The sequence below is a fragment of the Myotis brandtii genome, unplaced genomic scaffold (genome assembly GCF_000412655.1).
Source record: "Myotis brandtii unplaced genomic scaffold, ASM41265v1 scaffold657, whole genome shotgun sequence".
In the NCBI taxonomy this organism is placed as follows: domain Eukaryota; kingdom Metazoa; phylum Chordata; class Mammalia; order Chiroptera; family Vespertilionidae; genus Myotis; species Myotis brandtii.
In genome coordinates this window covers 381,921-403,661 of record NW_005370552.1, presented here as the reverse complement: position 1 = coordinate 403,661, position 21,741 = coordinate 381,921, and the positions used below count along the sequence as shown (strand labels likewise).

The window sequence follows — 21,741 nt, the reverse complement described above, 5'->3', positions numbered from 1 at the left end:
TGGGGGGCAGGGGAAGGCTGGGAGGGGCCAGTGGGGGGAAAAGGGGGACATATGTAATACTTTCAACAATACAGAATTTAAAGAAAAATAAATAAATAAAATTAAAAAAACAACAACAAAACCCAACAAGTTGGACTTGAGGAACAACTAAAATAAATGAAGAAAATATTTGCACATAAGATCAGTTAAGTTTCTGGCACATAGTTTAAGGACATGGAGTTCATTTATTCATTATCCATACAGTAATTTGAGAAACTGAAAAGTTTTTAGTTATGTGTCCATCACTGTGGGGATATAAAGGCAGTATTGACATAGTCCTTGCCCTCATTAACATTACTGAAAGATCCTAAACAACTGTGAGTTAAATGACTTACACATGAAATAATTAGAGAACAAGAAAGCAGCATGTTAAATATTGCAAATAATAGAATATAGAACCTGTAAAACTAGACAAAAAAGAAGCCACACACACTAGGCAGAACTTCAAATACTGGATAAAAATATGTTTAAGAATTAAATATAGGGGGGGGGGAAGGACACATATGTAATACCCTTTGTAATACTTATTATAATATTTTTTAAAAGAATAAAAAGGGGGGGAAGGACACATATGTAATACCCTTTGTAATACTTATTATAATATTTTTTAAAAAAGAATAAAAAAAAGAATTAAATATATATCTCAAGACAAAAAGATAAATCTTCAAGAGACAGAAACAAAGAAACTTAAAGCTAGAGCAATAGGTTCATTAGTTGTGTTTCATTGAACCTACTATACTCTTCAATGCCTTGAGTAAAGGTTTAACTCCTACAAGGAGTCAAGATACAATAATCTGTATCTCATGACCCTTAATAAACCCAGTGAAAAGGGGAATAGAAATATCCTTACAGAAATAACAAGCCATGTAAAGGTGAGAAACTGTCTTACAAAAATTAAAAACACAAGAAAACAATCCGCTATGAGTGATAGCAAACACAACATATAGGAGGTAGAGCACCCATGAACTTTAGATATTAGGATATTTGAAAGAAAGGATAAAAATAGTTGAGAGTTATAAGAGACAGGATGTGAAGTCAGTGGAAAAAGAGACCACTATAAAAAAATAAAGAGCTTTTAAAAATAAAATAAAAATATAACTTATTGAATATTAAGCAAATTAGACAAATTGAAGAAGAGAACTGGAAGACAACTGAGATTATCCTGGGTGGTCTATAAGAAATAAAGACATGGAAAAAATGAAAGACATACAAGATAGAATTAGAAAGTGTCCATCATATATGGTAGAGGAGAATGAAAGGAAAAGAGAAAGTCTTAAAGGCAATTAGAGAGAAATGACAGATTACCCATAAATGAACAATTAGACTTATTATTAATAATAGTAAAAGAAATACCCACAACTACAAATCTAAAATTTTATTCCTAGTAAAACTATCATTCAAGAAAAAAGATGACATGATTTTTCAGACAAAGATTTATATTATTTACCATGTATAGACCCCTTAATGAAATAACAAATTAAAAAATTTAGTTCAATAAAAACAAAATTGAACCCAAAAATATTAAGATGTAAGTTGCAATGGTTAAAGCAAAACAAATAATAACAACAACAAAACAAGTATGTCCACATGTAGAAAAGTCTAAATAAACTCTACAAACACTAACAGTGATAATTCATTTGGGGAGACAGTAGAAATAAAATGTCAGGCAACAAAATATAGAAGTTAAGTGAGGTGACTGAAATGAAAACATTCCAATGTCTTTGTGTTATTTTGGAGGAGGATGAACATTCTAATTAATTACATTTCAAGTATGTATGTTAAGAAATTAAAACTAAGATTTGGAAACAGCCTAAATGCCCATCAGCAGATGAATGGATTAGAAAACCTTGGTACATCTACACGATGGAACACTATGCTGCCGTAAAAAAGAAGGAATTCTTACCATTTGTAACAGCATGGATGGAACTGGAGAGCATTATGCTAAGTGAAATAAGCCAGTCAATGAAAGAAAAATACCACATGATCTCACTCATTTATGGATAATAAAGACCATTATAAACTGATGAACAAAGATAGATACAGAGGCAGAGCAGCATTGAATAGACTGTCAAACTACAGTGGGAAGCCTGGGGAGGGTTGGGGGGCGCGGGGTAAGAGATCAACCGAAGGACTTGTATGCATGCATATAAGCATAACCAATGGACATAAGACACTGGGGGGAAGGGGAGGCCGGGGGAATGTCAAGGGTGGGGGGAGGAGACATATGTAATACTCTTTGTAATACTTTAAGCAATAAAACAAAATTTAAAAAAAGAAATTAAGATTGACCATTAAAAGAATAAACACATATAATTTCCAAGAGAATGTAGGGCAGAAGAAAAACATGAAATAAATAGTAGACAGAAAAAATAATGTGGTAGGAGTAAAACAAAATACATTAGTAATAACAATGCATAACTGGACCATGTTTTTCAGTTTTGACTTTCTCAGATTTAGTTGAAAAAGAAAACAAAATGAAGACATTTAGATGCTTAAGAGACATCTAAAATATTACACAGAAAGGTTAAACACAATGATATGGAACAATACCCTTGGCAAATACAGGGGTGGGCAAAAGTAGGTTAATAATAAAGTAATAAGTAATGCAATAATTAACAATACAAGAATAAACTTTGTGTTTTGTGTACACACAATTGTAAACTTACTTTTTCCCAACCCTATATTTGCCAAAACTAATTATAACAATTGTAATATCAGACAAAATAAAGTTTAAAAGACAAAACATAATTAGGGATAAAGAGTTTAAGTGCATAATGATATCAGAAATAATTTATAAATGAGAAATAATCTCGAATTTGTATGTCCCTAAAATATAACTTAAAAATATATTAAGCAAATTTGACAAAATCCACACTCATAGTGGGGGATTGTAATAATTCATTCTCAGAACCTGGTAGGTCAAACAGACAAAATACTCATAAAAACACAGTCAATTTGAATAATTTTCACAAGATTTACTATTTGGATATATTTGCAAGCTTGGTCTAACCTCACACCTATAATTAAAGAAGACACATACTTTTAAGCACATACAGAACAAACACTGACCACATACTAGGGCACAAAGCAAGCCTCAGCAGATAAAAATTCTTTATCTTACAAACTAAATTTAAAAATAAAAAGGACAGTCTCAAATTCTATACATTTGAAAACTTTAAAAAACAATTTGTAATTTACCATTCCGTGCATGAATCCTAATGGAAATTGCAAAACATTAGAACTAAATGACAATAAAAACTGTAAATCAAAACTGAAATGTAGCCCTAACCGGTTTGGCTCAGCGGATAGAGCGTCAGCCTGCAGACTCAAGGGTCCCAGGTTTGATTCCGGTCAAGGGCATGTAACTTGGTTGTGGGCACATCCCCAGTAGGGGGCGTGCAAGAGGCGGCTGATCGATGTTTCTCTCTCATCGATGTTTCTGACTCTCTATCCCTCTCCCCTCCTCTCTGTAGAAAATCAATAAAATATATTTTAAAAAACTGAAATGTAAAATAGACAAATTTCTGGAATGATTAAAAATGAAAGAAAAAATATTAGGATTGAAAAAGGTAACAAATTTAGATGCCATTAAGATTTCAAAAATAAGGCATTATTATAACAACTTCATAAATTGAAGAAATGGGCAATGTTCTAGAAAATAACTGATCTACAATGTTGGACATATAGAGAACTTACTAGGACAGTTAGGACTGGAGTCAGCAGGAAGAATATTACAGAAGAGATGGTGTTTGAAGATGGGAGGCATTGGGAGAGGCATACCAAAGAGGAAAAATCAGAGGAAAAGCATGAGGTAGAAATAAACATGCATTAAGCAGAGTGAGATAATCTCAAGTAAATGAGATAGAAGTAGGGCATAAGGTGAAAACAAAAAGGAGGACTCAGATTCTAGTACAGGGGCACCTTAGCCTGTCTGTATATTAGAATCACCTGGGAAGCTTTAAAAAAAATCTCAATGGCCAGGCCAAACCCCAAGAAATCAATCTCTGGGGTAGTCTATGATTATAACTTCAAATATCTTTCAACTTAAGTTTTGTCCAGAAGCTTTTTTAAAAAAATATATATTTTTATTGATTTCAGAGAGGAAGGTAGAGGAAGAGAGAGATAGAAAGATCAATGATGAAAGAGAATCATTGATCGGCTGCCTACTGCACGCCCCCCACTGGGGATGGAGCCCACAACCCGGGCATGTGCCCTTGACTGGAATCGAACCCGGGACCCTTGAGTCCACAGGCTGATGCTCTATCCACTGAGCCAAACCAGCCAGGGCTGTCCAGAAGCTTTTAACACTAACAATTAAATGTGTCCAAATAATAAAAATAAAATAGCATAAACAGTAAGAATAAAGAACTATAAACAATAAAAATAAAATAGTATACTGATGAATGCATAGTTTGCAAAAGGGTGAACCACATGAGTGGGGCTATTTAGGATTTTACAGAAAAGCCTCATTTCAATCCTATCTAATAAAGAGTAATATGCAAATTGACCATACTCCAACACACAAGATGGCCACCACAAGATGGCTGGCAGGGGAGGGCAGTTAGGGGCAACAGGCCTGCAGGGGAGAGCAGTTGGGAGAGACCAGGCCTGCAGAGGAGGACAGTTGGGGGCAACCAGGTCTGCAGGGGAGGGCAGTTGGGGGCAACCAGGCCTGCAGGGGAGGGCAGTTAGGGGTGACCAGGCCTGTAGGGGAGGGCAGTTAGAGGTAATTGGGCCGGCAGGGGAGCAGTTAGGCATCAATCAGGCTGGCAGGCAGGAGCAGTTAGGGGCAAGCAAGTGGCAGGCAAGTGGTTGGGAGCCAGCAGTCCTGGATTGTGAGAGGGATGTCTAACTGCCTGTTTAGGCCCGATCCCACCAGGAAATCGGATATCCCTCGAGGGGTCCCAGATTGGAGAGGGTGCAGGCTGGGCTGAGGGACACCCCCCTCCCCATGCACAAATTTCATGCACCAGGCCTCTAGTATATAATAAAGTAGAAATTAAAAAATGGACTTTAAAAATTTTTGAACAACATGTTTCGTTAGAAGAGATCTCCTTAATTCATGAAAAACATTGACATTTTGAAGAGGGGATATCTGAAAGTGTGGGACAGTGCCCTTTGTAAGCCTTTTAGGGTTTACCAGCGGTTCTCAACCTGTGGGTCATGACCCCTTTGGCGGTCGAACGACCCTTTCACAGGGGTCACCTAAGACCATCCTGCATATCAGATATTTAGATTACGATTCATAACAATAGCAACATTACAGTTATGAAGTAGCAATGAAAATAATTTTATGGTTGGATCACAACATGAGGAACTGTATTTAAAGGGCCAGAAGGTTGAGAACCACTGGTTTACCCCATGCAAAGTTGAGGCTAATAAATGTATATAACTATACTGGAATCTCCATACTAATTACAGGTTGTTCTGCAGGGCGGGGGGCGGACTTTTTAGATCCACTTATTTGGAAAACAGATCAACATATGTTTTACTAGCTTTTTAAAAGAATGATTCATTAAGAAGGAAAAATAGATCATAGATAATATATATTGTACCTATTGTTAAAATGCACTTTCAATCAAGTGTAAGAATTTCATACTTCAATATAAACCCGGTATTGGGACCACTAAGTGGTGTTGTGTGATGTCATCTCTTCTCTAGATTAAGTGCATTCAATCCAGAGATGAAAGAAAGAATACATGTTCATTAGAAATGATGAAAGAAAGAATAAATGCTCATTTCCTTTTCTTAAACAAAGACATTCAGACTTTTAAAACCTCTGCTGAAAGTTCTATTTTTGTAGTCAACAATTTATCCTGTTCATGATAAGTGATATAAATTTCTAAAATTCCCATTTTTAAAAAATCTAATTCTTCAACTTTTACACTACCTGATGCTATTTTGGTGTGGTAAGATTGATGGGAGCATTTATAGAGGGGTGTGTCAGTGTGTAACAAGATGGAATAGAAATATGTGTTTAAAATTTCTGTAATAACCGAAGAACAAAACCAGAACACAGTAATTTGTAGTGACTCTATTTATTAATACATGTATCACAAATGTTCACAATATCAATGCATTCTTGTTGGCATGCTAGAGGCATTATTTTTAAAGATCTTTTAAAAATATTTTGACATTTGTTCCCCCTTCACACTCATTTTTCAGTTGATTTGATGATGTCCTCAATGTCTGTAATATCAATGCAAAGGAAAAGTACAGAAAGAAGTAAAATAACACAATAGCAATTAATTGGAGAAAAGCAGAAGTAGTATTATTTCCTTCATGTGAAGTAACAATTCAACTTTTTAATACAGGTTTCAAGTGACAGGTATAGGTGCACTAAACTGTCTATACATACCCACGCATGTAATAATAATGAGCAAAGGAGACCACCTAAAGCTCAACAATTTCCTTCATGCTTTTTCCTCCTCATAAACAATTACTGATGTATCTCTTTACATGTTCTAGGCAGCCTGGAGAAAGTAGGAAAGAGCCTTAGTAAAGGGATAACCGAATTATAGGAAATTAAGCCAAAAGAACAGGTAGCTGTTTATCTATATCAAGGGGCGTTACATTTATCAATCTTAATGAAGAGTTAACAGGAGCCTCCTAAAAACATGCAGGGCCCAGGCGGCCAGTGATGGTGTGATAACCAGTCACCTATGATGAGTTGCAGTTGGACCAAGTACAGATGAAGGAGCCTTGGGTGGGCTCCACTAGGACTAGATGCAGGGAATCTGGCTATACTCTGGCACAAAGGGGCTTCACAAAATGGAACACTAGGTTTAGGTTGAAAGGCAGGGTAGAGACTGTGTGGGAGTATCAGTTGCACACAGGGTATGGAGTTAGGGGGAATAGGGCAAGTGTAATATGTACTGTGCTCTAACATTCTTTTAGAAGTCTTTCAAGGGTTGCTGCAGTTCCTTTATTAAATCGGGTCTCTTATTCCGTCGTTCTTGAAAGACTAAGAGAGAGATTAAAACATGTGAGTGACTCATCATTGATAAGGACTTAAAATAAGGTAACAATCTGAAAAGAGTATTGATACATTTTCCACAATAGTGGTGATCACATCTCCTTCCTAGCACCACAGAAATGAGGTTTTGTCAGATGGACCAGTGCCACCAAGATCAAGTATTTAAGTGGCTGGATAGTACCCTTGTGTTTTGAAAGGTAGTATGTGCCCCAAAGGGAGAAACCCAAAATTAAACACTCCCCACTGCCACTCACCTTCTCCTTATACCATCTCATATTGGTTGGCCGTGATGAACCGGGACAGACAGCAGGCCAGCAGCATGCCAATCAGCTATTGCCAGAAGGAAAAATGAGAACAGGAATCTTAAGCCACTGAACTACACCATGCTTTGACATCCCCCCAAATATATTTTAGACAACTGAGTGCTTTTGTACATGAATGGGGAAAGGGCACTAGAGAAAATGATCAAACCTGATTTCATCTGTGGGATCTAAGACTTAGAGTGTCTAATTGCTGATAGAGGATAACTAGAGGTTCTTGAACTGGCCACAGGTTCTAGTTCACTCTGGCCATTTAAAAGCAACTTTTGAGTCCCAGCCAGTTTGGCTCAGTGGATAGAGTGTAGGTCTGCAGACTGAAGGGTCCCAGATTCGATTCAGGTCAAGGGCACATGCCTGGATTGTAGGCTCAATCCCCAATAGGGGGCCTGCAGGAGGCAGCTGATCAATGATTCTCTCTCATCATTGATGTTTCTATCTCTCTCTCCCTCTCCCTTTCTCTTTAAAATCAATAAAAATAATTTAAAAATAAATAAAAACAACTTCTGACATATAAGTAGTATTAAAATGTGTTCATATGTTATAAGAGTAATGAAAAAAATTAAGTACCACAGAATTAGTGAGAGATATCTTTTAATGCCCAAATTAAATTCAAAACCATAAGCACATGCATTGGAAGATATTTCAATATAGTTAGCTGATACCCCAGCCATAATAATTCTTTCCTCGAGACAATGAGATGCTATTCTTGACCAGATGAGTTTGCCAATGAAGAAGTAATAAAGTCATGGCTTGTTAGAGGCTGGAGGATGGGGGTGAAGGAGAAAGAGGAAAGGAGGGCTTTAATTTCTCTTTGTCTCTCAACCATGTAGATATCTTAGGCATAAATAAGTCCATCTACATCCAAGGGCCACCTGAATAACCAATATCTGTACCTCTACCTCCTCAGAAGACCTCAATCATCTACCTGTGTTTGTGCCTTGTCTTAAACTGTAGCATAGATGGATCTGATAAAAGCTGTTGTGACACTATGAAGACATCCTTAAGCACATCTGTTCAGCTCGCTGGAAACCAAAATCTCTTTCTTGTCTCTGGAGGATTAGCATGCTTTACACAGTAACCCAAATATACACTTGAATTTAGAGGTCTGCAGCTTCTCTTAGCCAAATTGAGTCCCTTCTCCTTAAGCCAGTGGTTCTCAACCTGTGGGTCGCAACCATTGGAAAACACATATAGCATATCAGATATTTACATTACGATTCATAACAGTAGCAAAATTACAGTTATGAAGTAGCAACGAAAATAATTTTATGGTTGGGGGTCACCACAACATGAGGAACTGTATTAAAGGGTCGCAGCATTAGGAAGGCTGAGAACCACTGCAAGTTAAGCAGTTTGCCATATTTTATTGGATCAGAGTTGGGAATGACTTTTAGAGAAAATTGGGAACAGTGTCTTTCCAAGTGTGGCCTCAAGACCTGCAGCATCAACATCACCTAGGGCAGCGGTTCTCAACCTGTGGGTCGCGACCCCTTTGGCAGTCGAATGACCCTTTCACAGGGGTCGCCTAAGACCATCCTGCATATCAGATATTTACATTACAATTCATAACAGTAGCAACATTACAGTTATGAAGTAGCAACGAAAATAATTTTGTGGTTGGGTCACAACATGAGGAACTGTATTTAAAGGGCCAGAAGGTTGAGAACCACTGACCTAGGGCCATGTTAGAAATGCTAATTCTCGGGCCCCACTCCAGGCCTACTGAATCAGACACTGTGGGTGAGTAGGGCCTAGCAATTGATGGCTTAACAAGCATTGCAGGTGAGAGAACTAGTCATTTAGTCCATTTAGTCACCCTTTTCTTACAGGTGTAACACCTGCGACCAAACAGGGTCCCATTCTTGGTGAGGGCAACACCTGAACTCTGTTCTCCTGAAGAGTTTGTTATGCTGAAAACTCCTCAGGACAGAGACCTCAGAGCTACCATTCACCCTGCCTGTGGCTGGTGAAATGCCTAATCCTATATAGTTTTGGCAGTTACAGATCAGCTTATATTTGATTGACTAAGACTTTGTACTTAGTACCCATCTAATTTTTTGAAGTAACAATTTTACTACTATCTGCCTTGTCGGTATGTATTCTATTTTCTTTTGAGTTGTTAAAACCTTAGGGTGGTTCTACTGCTTCAACAACTGAGAAACCAGAGAAGAGGAAGAGAGGCTAAGAGAGTTGTAGGGCCTGTCAGCAAAGACAAGAGATGTCAAAGTCAACAGGGCAAGGGTGTCTTCCTCTGCCATCACAGAGCTATAAAGGCAACTTTCTTAACAAGAAAGTGACAAGCAATAAATGAAAATTTTAGATCCTTATAATGCCTGTGGAGATTTTATTTTAATGATTTAACTGGGAAACTAAGTAAAACTTTCATGACTTTAGGAAAGTGCCAAGGAATCTGGCTAGAAATAAAATAGTATAAATGTTATTAGGGACCATCTGAGGCCCTGAAAATACTAAGGGAATGAGTAAATAGTTCTGTTAGCCTTTTTTTGGGCCATGTCTTATCAAGGCTATCAACAGCTTTGTCCTGCCCTCTACATAGAAAAGGTAAACAAGTCACAGAAAAAAAAATTCCCGGCCAATAATGAATCATCCCAGAAGCCTGTGAGCTCTGGGGGAGGCTCTACAGTGGTGAAGGTCAGGGGATGGATGGGTAGGAGGAGGATCTATTTTTTTGATGAGTACCTTTTTCCTTCCAATTCCACAGATTCAAACCCTTTCATTATAAAAGCACAGAATAAGTTCCCTTTAGGTGCTACCTGAGGCAAGAACAAGGGTGAAATTTGGCCTAAATGCTTAATAGAGCAGACCAGGGGCGGAGGTCAGAATTGTAAAACTGGGTCTACAGTAGATGCCCAATCTCAAGCAAGCCATTCAAACCCTATCAAAACACACTCAACCTCTTGCTATAAATCTATAGGGCAGCAGGACCTGCATATTAATTCCAGGCAAATGGGCTTTTCCTTGAGAGGGCAAAGGCAGTAGGAATTTGTGGAGAGAAGTATAAACGGCCTGCTTTAAATTAACTAACAGGGCCAGAGTTCTTGAACATTCTATTAAAAGGCTAGACTCAGCTTAGTTTTCTTTTTACTTTATACCATCTTTAATTTCTGAGACAACAGATGTACAAATCCAGTTTGTTCCAACAGATAGCATGGAGGTCACAAGAGCAGGTGAGGAAAAGGACAAGGAGGAGGAGGAGGGCAGGTGAGGAAAGGTGAAAAGAGAAAGAGAGCTCTGTTCTTTCCTATATACTTTGGTCTGTCTGCAGCCTCTACTCAGTAGAGCTCACTTTATTATACTAAAGCTACTAGTAAGAGATAGGCCAATATTTGCTAAATTTCACTGTGACATGTGTCCTACAATTTTTGAACATATGTGGCTAAAGGTTTGGTTCTAGGTCATTGACCAGAATCAGTACAGCTGGTAAGTGGCCACCATTGTCCCAGAGAGGGCCTAGATCTGCTGGCATCTGGAATTCCACTTCAGCTTACAGGAACCTTGAGGCTGCTAGCACCATTAAAAGCTGCAGTTTCTAGCACATCTGGCTAATAAAAGACAGCCATGGCTATTCCTCTCCCCGGTGCAAGCTGAGCATAACAAGACTCGGGTCTCTTCCCCACTGCGTCTGCCTGGCCATGCGAGTGATTGGTACTGACTTTGCAAAGTCACTGGGCTTTGTGTTTTTTGTTCTTTCATCCCAACAACTATGTGATACCTCATGAGACCTAAACTCTCTACAGAGAGTTTCTGTTTTGGGGTTCCTTGGAGCCAAATCCCCTCTCTTACTGCCTCATGGGCCACAGAGAAAACTCACCAATTCCACATAAGTGATTTCTTCAAGGTAGTACAGAGAGATTAATGCTCAGCAGGCCAGGTAACCACTTGTCTAGGTACAAATCAGATTCTTTATGACTTGAGTCACCTCGCTAATGAAAATAGGATTGCCACTTTACTCCTTCATGGCCACATGCGTATATTCTTGGATGATGTTTCATACATGAGATTCCAGGCTCTTTGAGGCTCTCTTCTCCCCATGCAGACTACAGGCATCATGTCCCTTAATGGTTCTAGGATAACCATTAGTGGGGACTTCAGCATATTCCTACCTCCAAAGGGACAGTTCTCCTCAAATGCCCAGAATAAGTCTGTCCTATAGGTGGGTATGAACCTGACGCTGCATATACATGTGGAAAGTAAACTATGTGCAAGCTGTCAAGTGAATCCCGTACATCTGCATCAAACATGTGGTCTGGGATCCTCTAAAATGCCCCTTTGGCCATTAGAGATATGTTACTGAGATGTTATTACTGAAATATGATAGCAACCAGAATAAAGTTCAGGGCAATAACTTCCTCTGAAATGTCTCTGGAGACTGAGTTAATTGGCCCTGTTTGTGACACCACTTTGGTTTGTCTCTGTGTGGGTGTACTGAGATTTAACTTACTTCATGGGTTTCAAAAAGCAAACCAATGGTCAATGAATTTTGGGACTGTCACAAGAATGACACATTCCTATTGGCTGAGTCCACATGTTCTTGTGAAATGAAACGTCACGCAAGTTTTTTGAACCTGCTTGAAACAAAACTTTTTAACTTATCTAAAGCAAAGCCCTCTATTTTCAAAAACTATCAGGCTAATGTTCAATTCCTGGATCTGACAGTCACACGAATATGTTCATCTTGTGATAATTTATTAAACTGTATACTTTTAGGTTATGCACTTTTCTGCATGTGTCATATTGCAATAAAAAGTTTTAGACTTGAATAAGATCAAAGTGCATCTGTTCTCCTTAGCAGGAAGGAAAGTACAGAGGGGTGGGGAAAAAGTAATTACAGTCTGAGAGAGCCAATATAGAATTCAGGCAGGTGAAATTAGAGCTGTGGACACATTACTGAGATAACAATAATTAGACTTTGTTGGAAAAACGATCTATTGGTCTAAAAAAATTCTAAGGAAAACATAAAGGTTTTATTTAAGTATATATGCCAATCCTTCTACCCATAGTAATATTATAGCAACAGTATATTATTCAGCCAGGAGATCAGAAGCTTGTGGGACAGTATACTGCCTGGTTAGTTTAATCTTGTTCCATCCTTAGTTTGCATAATTACCTCTCGTACTGTTTTTTAGAGGCTGGGTAGAGATAAAGGAATATAAAATGTAATATACAGAAATTTGGTTTCCTCTTTAGAAATAATAGTCAAACCTAGAGATTAAAATAATGATCACAAAATGAAGTTGGCTAAATTTAGATTTTCTTTAAAAGGAGAGACCTCATGCATAATCTATAGGAATTGAGAACAGAAAAGTGATAGCTCAAGCAGGAAAAAAGGCTTCTCCCCAATCCAGATAAGCCATTTGATGTTTGGAGTTGTTTATGCTCCAATTAAGCCAGCATTTTGTTCAGTTAACCTCCATTTGACCTACAGAAGAAGCAAGTTGTTTTTCTGGAGCTAGTCATTAATTGAACTGTAACCAATATTCCCTTGATGGCAAAACTTCATTTAGGTTGAAAAAGGAAAATCAATAAACAGATGACCTAAGGACTAATGAGCATGGAGCTCTGACCCCATCTATCAGCCTTTCCCAAGACACAGTGAGGCAGGCAGAGTATGGAGACCAGGGAGGGAAAGGAGAGCAGGAGACAGGGGAAAGGCTTGATGGGATCACACAATTATGTAGGCTACCTGGGAGAATGCAATTCCAAAAGCCACTCCAGCAATGATTCCCATGTTAGTCTCCATGAAACTGGTCACCAGATCATAACAACCCTGGAAACAGAGAGAGACAGTCTCAGAGGCATGTTTTACCCAGGCCAGAGTGGACTGTGTTAAAGTTTGTAATTCACCCTTGGAACTTACCAGCATTCTTTTTACACTTAAAAAAAAAACTAATGAAAAATTTCAAACATACAAAAAAATATACAGAGTAGTACAATGAGCCCCCAAGTGAACCTTTCTCTAACATCACAATTAACATATGACTAATCTTGTTTCATTTAAATCTCTCATCCCTTGGCTGAGTTATTTTAAAGTAAATCCAATATATATAGTGTTGACCCTTGAACAACACAGTGCTTGGGGTGCCAACCCCTGCATAAAAATCCATATATAACTTTGACTCCCCCAAAACTTAAATTGATCCTCAGTATTCTCAGGGGTTTTGGTTCCAGGAATCCCTGCAGATACCACAATCCCAGGGTGCTCAAGTCCCCTATATAAAATGGCTTAGATCAATGCATACAATTGGTCCTCTGTATCCACGGACTCCCAACCATGGTTGAAAATAGTATATGTGTTTATTGGGGGGGGGGGGAATCAGTGTATATGTAGACCCGTGCAATTAGTTAAACCCCTGTTGTTCAAGGGTTAACTATATATTCATTGGAAAATATTTCAGTAGTAGAATTAAATTTAGCAATGAATCTGTAAGACCTATGAAGCAAACACTATAGACACAGAAGTAAACTTGAACAGATGAAAAGGCATTTCACATCCTTGAACAGGAAGAATCATAATCATATTAAAAGCATTTTAACAACAAATGGAAAAATTTTGGATAAAGTGAAATCATCTGGTCAGAGAGAGGTGTTTGAATGCCTGCCTACTTTATGGCATTTTAGGATTCTTCCAAAAGAGACTATTATGTTTGTTTTTTAAAAAATGGGGAAAACCTATGTTCTAGAGTCTTTCCCACAAAATTACTATATGCCCTTGAACAAGTCACTTTTCCTTTCTGATGTCAACATCTTTACCCATAAAATGAAGGGAAATTTCCTTGAACATAGTGGATTACATTTTATCAATCTAATACAGATAGGAGACACCAAGTGTATATCACCCATAATGCAGAGGCAAAAACTCACTCTTCCTGTTAAAAGCCTCACAGGTTAAACAGCAGGGAGGGAGAGGAGGAGGAAGTTAGAGGGAGGGAGTGAGAAAGGAGGGAGAGAGAGGAAGAGAGAATAAAAAACAAGAATGAATTTATAGGTATATTCATTTGAAACTGAGCCAAATCAACGTAGACTTCTGACATATTCAGCTTTTTGGAAGACATGGTCATTTTCTTGTTTTCTGTAAAAGAGCTTCAATTGAAATGTATAAAATCTGTAAAAATCAAGATATTAATTTCAAAACAGAGTAAAAGGGACTCTTGTTTATCAGGAAAGGCACACTAAATTGTCATAACATGTAAAAAAAAAAACAACAACAAAGAACACTGTCTCCCATTTTTTAATTCAAAATTTAACCATTTAACATTTTTCATAGCCTGTAAAAATTCTGCCAAGGCTGTGTCTTCTAATAAGTGATATTTTATGTATTCACAGTCTGTTTGCAGAGAAAACGATGCATTAACTTAGCAGCAGTGCTTTGACACATGTTTTTAATGCAATAGACAAACTATATTCCTTAGTTACCTGACATAAATTTGAAGGCCAGGGCAGGGGTGGGAAAGGAAATACATTATTGCCATGGGGAGTTTTGAAATTTGATTATCTCTTTATAGTAGAGGCTTGCTTGCTAATTTCATTTTTACTAGTGAAACTATATATCACACTATTTTTCAAAAGACACTGGAAGGGAGAGCAGTTTTGGTTAGGAAGAATTCAAAATGAGAAGGGTGGTGAATATTCTAACCATTTCCCAAATGATAGTAGTTAAGACAGTGTTTTGCTATGCTGGCCATTATTATTGTGTCTTCTCCCCATAGTGATTGTCGATGGTCCAGTAGAGGAATGAAATTCACATCAGCACTGGTACTAGGTCGGCTCAAAATATGGAAACACAAACCCAATAAATAAATAAAAAACTAGAGAGAAGTGAGGTGGGTTATTATTTTACTCTGAAAAATAATTTGGCAAAGATTTTTCTGGCTGATGTGGCTCAGTTGATTGAACTCTGTCCCATACATAGAGGGGTCAATAGTTTGATTCCTGGTCAGGGCACATGCCTAGGTTGCAGGCTTTACCCCCAGCAGGGTGTGTGGAGGAGGCAGCTTATCAATGTTTCTCTCTCTCTCTCCTTCTCCCTTTCTCTCTCTCTAAAATCAATAAAAACATATTTAAAAATATATATATAAAGGAATTCCTATGGAGAAGGAACTCAGCCAATACTTTTGGCCAACTGAACCTGCAGACATGCCATGATCCTGCTAACAGAACCAAAATAAAATCTGTTTCCCAAACAAAACAATAAATATCCTGCTTAACTGTTCTCAGCTCCTTCCTGCTCTCTCAGTTATTTGTACAAGGTAGGTTTCTCAGGCTGTCAGATAAGAGCCAGAGTCATCTTTATGTGATCCTTCCTATGAGGACTGGCTTCAGCATTTTTAATGGAAGAAAAACTTCACCATCATTGTCATGACATTTATATTACAGGTAATAGTTAATATTATAGTTAACATTTACTGTGGCCTTACTCTGTGCCAGGCCCCATACTTTAGATACTTTATCTTCTTCAATCTTCCTATCAATCCTAAGGGTCAGGAACTATTATTATCCCCATTTTACAGATGAGAAACAAGACTGAGAAACATTAAGTAACTTGATTAACATTGCATGGCCAGCAAGTGGCTGAGCCAGAATTTAACCTGGAGTCTGACTCCAGACCCTGTGATCTGGACTTCTAGACCCTCAACTTGCACAAAAGAAGAGGAAGTTTGGGTATAAAAAATACTTTTATCAAAGGTTGAGGTTGCTGCTTCTACAAATGACCTCCTGAGGCTCTGGTACACAAATATCTCCCTGCCACAAAGCTCATCTTGCCTTTTATACATCAGAGTAGCCACCATGTGCTAAGTAAGGTGACATTTCATAAAATGGCAGCATACTGACATGTATGAGTGCTTAATGGGGATGTCCATGAAAAAAAGCAGAAGTTACCTTGCTGATGAGAGGCAAATGGGCTTCAAACTTTAGGTTCATAAGAAAATTTCAGTAGGAACAGATGTCAGTACTGAACATCTTACCTCCCCAATCCAATAGCAAAGTCATAAGTCCAGCATGACAAACCGAGCTTCTAGAATGGCAACAATGCCTTGCAGTATTTATGCAACAAATACCAACATTAAATGGGTAAAATACAGAAACCAATATCTTAACATTCTGATCCTGAGAAAATGCTATCTCCTATGAATTATTCAGTAGTTGGCCCAGATCACATAGAATTTTGAAGACCTTAAAGAATAGAATTTTACCTAAGATAAGAAAATTTACCTGATGGCCATATAACCACAAGTAAACTCAATAGTAGGGTTTTATTCTCCCTCTTGTTTACCAAACTATATTTTCTATCTGGCACTTCTCTAAACATTTAAGAATATAGAGGGCCTTCACATGCATTTGTATCATGTCTTTAACATATTCTATGTAAACAGAATAAAGAATGGATATTCCTTTTCTGACTACTGAAATTTCATATTCCTCAACTCCACTACATACTAACTTTCAAATATCTTTTAGCCAGTTTTTTCCTCTCTAATTTCTTTTGGAGTCAGGATGTTGACAGTGAGTTGGATTGGAGTTGTTTATTTCTTTTCCTATGACAGCGACCTCCCTAAAATAAAGGCCACCCTCCTAGCAGAAACAGATGCTGTCTGTCAACTCTACTCCCCCCTTCCTGCTAAGGACTGACACCCAGCTGTAAATGATTTCATGTTTAGTAGATATATTAAGCAGAAAAAAGACACCCAGAAAGAAGAAAGCCAGCATTCCCTGTCTGACATCAGCATCAGGTTTAACAGAAACCACTTGCTAAACCTTCCTAACCATGCCTGGTAGATTCTTGCTGGGAGAGGAATTTGGAGCTGAACTAAGTCACAACTTTCTCCTTAGAAGTGGGCAGCCTCAAGTACCTCTTCTCGGCAATAAAGGACCACAAAGGCAGATTCTTGACTCCTTCCTAGACTACCATTTCTTACCTACTTGTCATAATCTCACAAAAACAAAAATGACCTCCCCAAACATTCACCACTGATCCCATCAGGACTGAAAGGAAGCAAGTACCTTCTGGTAAACTTTGGTGGAGGCCACAGTCAGATTGTGCAGATCCTGGGGATTACAATCGGTGTCATTCATGCAGCAACTTGGGGGGATGCCATGCTCTGTGAAGTAGGGGCTGGTGCTCCAGTTGGTATAGTTCTGCACACCACAGCAGCTCAGCTGTTAACAGGGAAAGAGAAAGAATCAAAGTGTGGCAGATCAAAGACTGTGTGATCTCCTCACTCACCGCCCTGTAACTTTTAAAAGAGAAACATGGGCCAAGCCTCTGAGTCAACAGGCATAGCTTTGGTGAGTAAAGATGAGCTGAAGCTCCGCTAACAATTGTTCTCACTGGGAAGCCCATTTGAACTCAAAGAAGAAAGTTCTAAATGATGGGTCGTGTTGGCTTTCTTATGACCTCCTTAAATCAAAGCAGTGGCCTGGCTATGCATCAAAATCACCTATGTCAGCTGGGTGCTGTTAAAGGTGTATAGATCAACTCAATCAGTACTGCTGATGGGGAAGCCAAGGCAAAAATGATCTTAAAAAGCTCTTCAAAGGATCTATACTAAGAAGTAAATAAATGGGTGTGTTTTGTTTTGTTTTGTTTTGGGGGGGGGTGCACATAGAGGTAGAAAGAGAGTTGGTGCTGCTAAACTATAGCCAACCAGCTGCCTAGTTTCATAAATCAAGTTTTATTGGAACACAGCCAGGCCTCTTTGTTTACGGGTGCTACAGAGGCAGAGTACTTGTGACAGAGACTGCATGGCCGTCAAAGCCTCAAATAGTTACTAGTTGACCCTTCACAGAAAAGATTTGCCAACTGCTAACACAGAGAATATTAAAGACAATGGGGTAAAATATAATTAATTAGTGAATCTGGGTAAAAGGTGTATAGTTCTTTGTACTACTCTTACAAATTTTTTTTTTGGATAAGTTTGAAATTTTATCAAATAAATTACCCCCCAAAATTTAAATGCTTCTGAAGCACATAAAAAGCACCCTAATACCAAAAAACTTCCCAGGTGATCCTCATGGGCATCAGGCTTCAGCACCAGCACCCGCCCTCCTGAGCGCCTGTAGGCAGGAAACTTCTATTTTCCTCATATCCTTTGTAAAGCACCAGGCTGTCTGGGCCATTCATATACCTGACAGACCCTCAGTTTCTTCTTGGTCCACTCTCTATCCCCAGTATGCTGCAAAAGCCTGTGAAGGTAGTTTACTGGAGTTCTTCACCCAGACTAAAGACACCACTTCCAGAATGCCAACCTTTGGGAGCCAACTCTAAGAAAGGCTGTCATATACTCACTGCCTACCTCCTTTCCAAGGCTTCAGATTTTAAGGTCAAACTTACTTTCCTTGGAATCCTCACAATCCTTACTTATAAAAAACAAACAGAGCCAGTGATGCTTCTTAACAGAAATTACCTGGATAACTGGACCCTGGACAAATACCCTAACCTTTGGAAATGGAATGGGATCAAAAGTTTGAGAACAGGAATCAGCAGCAGCACACAAGTCTAAGGCCACACCTCACAGGCAGTTCCCAACCCCAACTCCTTCCCTGGAACTTACGCTGCGCTGCACATGGTCCACTGCCTGGCTCCTCTCATCATTGCCATTGTAATTCTGCATGGCATCCATGTAAGTCCTCAGGAAGGTATCCTTAATCTATGGAAGACAGGGATGAGTAGCTTTAGAAATCTAAAATTTTACATATAAATTAAAAACAAAGAGCTGTAGGGGTTTGGGATTATGACTATCTTTTTTCCTTTTCCCTCACCACCAGGCATAACAGCAGGGCTCCTCATTACTGGGATGTAGATTTTACCTCCCAAGTGGTAGGGGTGTCCCAAAGGAGCTCTGGGGAGAAGAGAAGAGAGCACAGGCTGCTTTGGGGAAATCTAGCACTTTGCCTTTGGGACACAACTAGTTTGACTTGCTTTCACAGTCTCAGAAATCGTTATATAGATACACACTTGTGCTTTGCTGACATAGCTATCCTAAAAGGAGTATTTAATCTATATTGAAGGTCACTGCTTTAAAATATTATTAGCCTATAGACAAATACTGCCTTGTGTGCAAATGAGTCTGCAGAACACAGTGGTTCTCTCCATACCGCAAGAAAAAGAAATATATATATATATGGCTAAGTGACCAACTGTCCATCTGAATGACCGACTGGCCAGTACATATGACACGCACTGGCAATTTAAAAATAAACGTTGACTCGCACATGCATGATACATATAAAGCTCTCGCTGGCACCAATCGCACATATGTGTTTTGATCTGTCATTGTCCATCGTGAATTTGGTTGACACTTCTATTATAGAGAAAGGGCGAATAGTGATATTAAAATATTTCTTCTAATTAATTTCCTTTCAATGTGCACGGATCCATGCACCGGGGCACTCATAACTATATAAAGAAATAGAGTGAGGATCAACAACTAAGTTTTTGAGTTTGTTTAAATTCCTACATTTAGAAATTTATTGGTATTTCAGCCCATAATATGTGATATTTGGAAAATAGCAATACCACTGGAGATGCCAGCTAGCCTATATGTGCCCTATACACATTTCAAGAGGTTTCAAATTCCCTCCTCCCAAAGACTCTTTAACTGAGTGATCCACTTTGTGTATACTCACCTCATGACGAAACACAAACCCTGAAATGCCAGCTACGAGCTCAGCCAGGAACACCAAGGACAGAAACATGGCATACTGAAAATCAAGTAGGCAGGAACAAAGTCAAATATGTCAATATTAGGAAAAGTGCTTCTTTTGGGTAGGTTACTTCTTGTCAGGGAGAATTAGACAAATGCTCCTTTTCCCTAGACAAAGTTTAGGAAAAGTTTAAAAATACTCTTCTCCAGATTTACCCACATGAGCCCCAATATAGGAATATGTCTGTTTAATAGGAGGAAGCATTTTGGGACTAGTATCATGCCTATCAGCTCAGGTTGACCAAGAGAAATCTAAAAGGGCTTTCTACAACTTAAGGTATTAATTATTTTTAATGTTAGAATCCTTGAGCTAGAAAGTACTCTGGAAGTCACAGGACACAGTTTCACCCTGTCTGGGAGTCCTTCATACCACCTTCCTCTTTATGGTCATTTGGCATCTGCCTGCACCTTCATCTAGCATCTGCAAACCCAGCTCTACCCACCCACCCCTTATAGCTCATTTAGTTTTCAAACTGTTTACACTGCTGGAAAGACTTCCTTTCTCTTGGCCACAGTCTGCCTACCTGTAACTTCCACTCACTGGTGTTGAATCTGCTTTCAGGGGATATAAGAACCAGCCCTCTCTTCTATACAACAGGCCCTTATATGGGCAAACACAGCCATGGCGCAACCCTGCTTTTTTTCCAATCAGAAAATGGCTTCAAAACCTCTCCCTTTGGAATTGTATCCCTCCCATACTTACAGAAGAATCAGAATGTGCACAGGTTGACCTCCCTTCCTTAATATGGTGGTCATACTCGAATGCAGCATATACAACAATGGCCAATAGGCTACCTACCTACCTTTCTTGTTCTGCACAGTACGTGGAGTTAATAGTCTTTTAAAAAGCCAATATGCTACACTACTGACTAACAATGTTTGCAGGCACCTAAAACCCTTAGTGCTTCTTTCCCATTTCATGCTTCCTGTACTTTCCAAGTTGATTTTGTGTGTGTGCATGTGCATGCCTAATTTCAGGGATATTACATGGTACTTATGAGACATTAATGGTTTCCATTTTTGTGACTTTGAAAAGCAGATGAAAGGAAAGAGAATTGATTCCTTTCCTACAAGGCATATGTCTTACAATATGCTTCTTCTCATCTCAAACTATATAAAAGCCCTCAATATTTGGAATGGCCCTAGATGATGCTGTGGAATTTAGATAGACTGCACATGGCCATATGACTTATTTGTAAAGTGTACACATGTCCTGTAAAGTATAAATATATACACAGGATCATAAATTATTTTTCTTAGCTAGTGGCACATATATTAAAAGGAAGAAATACTGGCTTAAAATGCCAGTTTCATTTGAAATATTAACAAAAGTCTCTACACACTTGAAGTACAGCCACTAAAATATGAAGCACACAGTTATGAGTAGAATGCCCTATATAAACAACTTCTCTCTCTTGACTTGGTACAAAATGCAATTAGAAGCACATTTTACTCTAGGGAGACTCTCATACCAGGCTTAGACTCCACCAGAACTCCTCCTAAGTTTAAGCCCTAGCCTTTCTGTGGCGAAACTCTTAGGAAAGAGGCAGTCTCTCTAGGCCCCACAAAGTGAAAATAGGCCAGAGATAACTATTCCATTGCTGTATCCTCTCTTATGCTCCTCCTTCACTCATACTATTTGAGCTGGAAGAAACCTTGGTGATTTTTAGTCCAATAGTATTCT

At 38.6% G+C, this 21,741-nt stretch overlaps 1 protein-coding gene across 1 annotated transcript in view; it reads right to left on the bottom strand.

Moving 5' to 3' along the window:
- Nucleotides 1–6,061: 6,061 nt before the first annotated feature.
- TSPAN7 (tetraspanin 7) overlaps nt 6,062–21,741 on the bottom strand; it is an 82,302-nt gene continuing 66,622 nt past the window's right edge. Inside the window, exons 3-8 of the mRNA XM_005880870.1 lie at nt 19,981–20,055; nt 18,906–19,001; nt 17,356–17,511; nt 13,040–13,123; nt 7,270–7,345; nt 6,062–7,003 (exon numbers count right to left, since the gene is read on the bottom strand). Coding sequence (XP_005880932.1) covers nt 7,277–7,345; nt 13,040–13,123; nt 17,356–17,511; nt 18,906–19,001; nt 19,981–20,055 — 480 coding nt within the window. The 3' untranslated portion in view covers nt 6,062–7,003; nt 7,270–7,276. The remainder of the gene's footprint in view (nt 7,004–7,269; nt 7,346–13,039; nt 13,124–17,355; nt 17,512–18,905; nt 19,002–19,980; nt 20,056–21,741) is intronic.